The sequence below is a fragment of the Xenopus laevis genome, chromosome 1S, assembly GCF_017654675.1.
Source record: "Xenopus laevis strain J_2021 chromosome 1S, Xenopus_laevis_v10.1, whole genome shotgun sequence".
Classification (NCBI taxonomy): domain Eukaryota; kingdom Metazoa; phylum Chordata; class Amphibia; order Anura; family Pipidae; genus Xenopus; species Xenopus laevis.
Genome location: NC_054372.1, coordinates 174,233,986 through 174,237,276, shown reverse-complemented (window position 1 = coordinate 174,237,276; position 3,291 = coordinate 174,233,986). Strand labels below are relative to the sequence as shown.

Sequence of the window (3,291 nt, the reverse complement as noted above, 5' to 3'; positions counted from 1 at the left end):
TAGCTTCTAAACAGCTGCTCAAAGCTCACTGAGCATGTGCGTGTAAAAGACTTTTAACAAAATCAAAGATAGGGAGTTCCTGTGACAAGTTTGAAATCACTGCTATAGAGATGCTGAACTTTTAGGCTGGTTCAATAAGTTCAGCATATAAAATATGGCATTTTTAGCCATATTTTGTTTTAGGGTTCAGTTCTCTTTTAAGAAATCTATCAAGCACTGTGGCTTGTTCACTGGGAGGGACCTCCTGGTATGGAAGGCCTCATTGGGGCACACACATTTTCTTAATAAGGTGACTATAGCACTCTATAGGGGACTTTGCTTTAAAAAATGCTATTGTTTCCCCCAACTGCTCTGAAGGCCTGCACCTCCGGTAGGGTGAAATTTTTTTTGCTGATCTTTGGTTAGCCTTCCCAAACTCAAAAGTCACCCTCCGCCTATGATCCACTTGTCTCTTTTCTAAAAGTTTGGGTTTAAATAGGACCCTGTAATGTGGCGTACGAGTGGCTTTGATAACAGGCACCTCCTCTTCCTCGAGCTCCCTCTGGTGGCCATGCAGGCAATAAGGTGCGGGAGTTCTTTTGGAGAAAGATATAACCTTTTCAGCACTGGATTCCAAAGCCTCCTCACGCTTTCGTTTTTTTCCCTGTGACAGGTTGAAGGGTTTTGGGATTGTGTATCCTCGTTTAGGAATCTGAACCTGTGGGTACAGCCCAAGTAAATTACATTTGTGCTCCCACACAACAAATCCAATGATAACCCCCACACTGCTAAACTCACCGATAGCGATTGGTGTCTCCTTAGTGATGCAACAAATTTCACCATGTTACAGTCATTTCTCTCAGGTTGATTGGAACCATGCTCAAGTTGATCATTGGTTTTACAGAGAAAATCCACTGGTTTTGTGACTGGAGGGTCACCATTATTCAAAGACTGACCTGAGACACAGAAGGGGGGGGGGTGAAGCCATGCAATAGACACAGAGCCAATTAGTTATACCCTCATATTGTACTGTCCTAAAACACTGTGGTACAGAGGCCCTAAATTTTACCAGTGTTTAATCCATATCCACTTTAAATCACACCCATGTTACCACAAGAATTTTTAAGACCATATCCAAGTTCAGGGTGGTAGCACATCAAAGAACAAAAAAACAAACGATTGGTGCTCACTGCAGGGATATCACTCATCACGAATATGTGAAACATTAAAGTCATTTTAAGACATACCCTTAAATCCATATGCCTCCTCCCCTGTGGATAACACAGTACATGATTAAATACCTTAGGGGGCCCTTAATAACTTCCAAATGCTAACAAACCCCCAGAACAAATGCTACCAGGCTCATGTCCCACAAGTAGCATAGGGCAGGCAGAGTATGGCACACACAGGGAGCATGGGGCAGGCAGAGTATGGCACACACAGGGAACATAGGGCAGGCAGAGTATGGCACACACAAGGATCATAGAGCATGAAGAGTATGGCCGACACAGGGAGCATGGGGAAGGCAGAATACTGCAGGAGACAGAAAACCTATCAGGACCACTTTAAAATGAACAGTTAATACAGTGCTTCACAGTACTGGAGGCCCTCCAGCAGTTTGAATGAGATGTGAACAGTGCAGGGCTTTACAGGTGTGAACAGTACCGGACTGTGAACAAAAGAGGTGTTACAGATGTGAACAATACAGGGGGATTACACCAGTTAGACAGCATTGGTCAAATGAGAAAAAATATGGCTCCTGCCTACCATATGTACAAATACAAAAGGAATGTTCTGAGTACAGTATGAGGGTATATCTTATTTTGTACACAGTCAGGAAAATATAGTCACTCCCACCAACAGGTTACACACCTGCTCTAGTTATGGCAGCTTTCATGGAATGCTCATTTTTCTTGAGATTCTTTTGAAGTTCTTGTATCTTCTCAAGCTCTTGCTGTTCTGCAATTTTAGGCTTCACCAGCACATTCCTACTCCTGAAAAGAAACTTGTATGACATATGTAAATAGGCAATGACACATATCTACTGGGAACCAATCCATTAGGCTCCAGCACTGTACAACTTGGTGGTTATTTTACAGTAATAATCATGTAGTCAGGAGCAGTGCTGAACTAATGTTCCCCTCAACTTGGATGGAGACAGCTGTAATATATTCTCCACAAAGGTATAATAGGATCAGAGAAGATATATGGATGTATTTAGGGTAATATAGATAGACAAGGCTGTGACTCACATGAGCCTTTCAAAAGGGCGATTCTTTATTTGCATCCAAGTTAACAGCCCAGCAGCCTTTTCCCATAAAAGGGCAATATGGATCTTGATATCAGTGGTTTGTAGCTTTTGCTGAGCATTAAACCCCCACCGCACCATACATGCATGAGACAGATATTCTTTCCTGAGCAGGTTGAGTTACTGGGCCCCAGCAGAGAATGGTAACAAATCATTTCTACAGACTTCAGCAGGAAGGAAAGTGGTCAGTCACTGGGGCTGATGAAGTTTCAGTAGCCATACATACCCCTTTAGTTTGCACAGCTTCCTGGACATGAGCCTGGTTGATCTGTTGGAGGGAGAAATGAGGATAGGTGAGAAAAGCAAGATAACATGGCATAGCAGAAATCGGATTTCACTGTATTGAAAGGAAACAACCCCTTAAACATTACAGGTTTCAAAACATAAAACAAAAATATATGTAAAAACGCTGCTTTATCTAAAGGAAAAAAAATAGGGTACAGATGGATAAATAATGGCATAGCAGAACCTATATGAAGAGGGAGTGTGTTAAAAAACATGGGACAGAAAGAGGAAAGAAAAAATCAAAAGCAGAGAAAACGCCAAAGGAAAATTAGTCCTTTAAAAGAGAAGTAAACAACAGAAGGAGCAGCAAAATGAGAAGTGCTTGGTGTGCCAGTACCCACTGCTTCTCATTGTATAATCTTTTTAGTGCAGGAACACTTTAAGTGTTTGAAATGTAGGCCTTTAAGTAACACCAAAAAAATTTAAGTGTTTTAAAGTAATGAAAATATCGTGTACTGTTGCCCTGCACTGGTAAAACTGATCTGTTTGCTTCAGAAACACTACTATAGTTTATATAAACTAACTGCTGGGGTGGAGATTGAAAAAAGGCTATATGGCACAGGTTAAATAGTGGATAACAGATAACGCCATTATGTTCTACAGCAGGGGTAGGCAACCCCAGGCTCCGGAGCCTCATGCGGCTCTTTTATCCTGCGGCTTTGCTTGACATGTCATCTATACAGCCCTCACACCTGCTGGCGGCTTCTTGAGTGTGCGAC

General features: G+C 42.1%; 1 protein-coding gene across 1 annotated transcript; it reads right to left on the bottom strand.

Moving 5' to 3' along the window:
* Positions 1 to 259: 259 nt before the first annotated feature.
* Positions 260 to 2,666, bottom strand: LOC121399158 (targeting protein for Xklp2-B-like). Its single transcript, XM_041579110.1, has 4 exons — positions 2,514 to 2,666; positions 1,852 to 1,973; positions 778 to 935; positions 260 to 697 (listed from the first exon to the last, which is right to left on the bottom strand). Exons 1-4 carry the CDS (start codon positions 2,540 to 2,542, stop codon positions 260 to 262), a joined length of 747 nt encoding a protein of 248 aa, XP_041435044.1. The 5' UTR covers positions 2,543 to 2,666.
* Between the last annotated feature and the right edge of the window lie 625 nt (positions 2,667 to 3,291).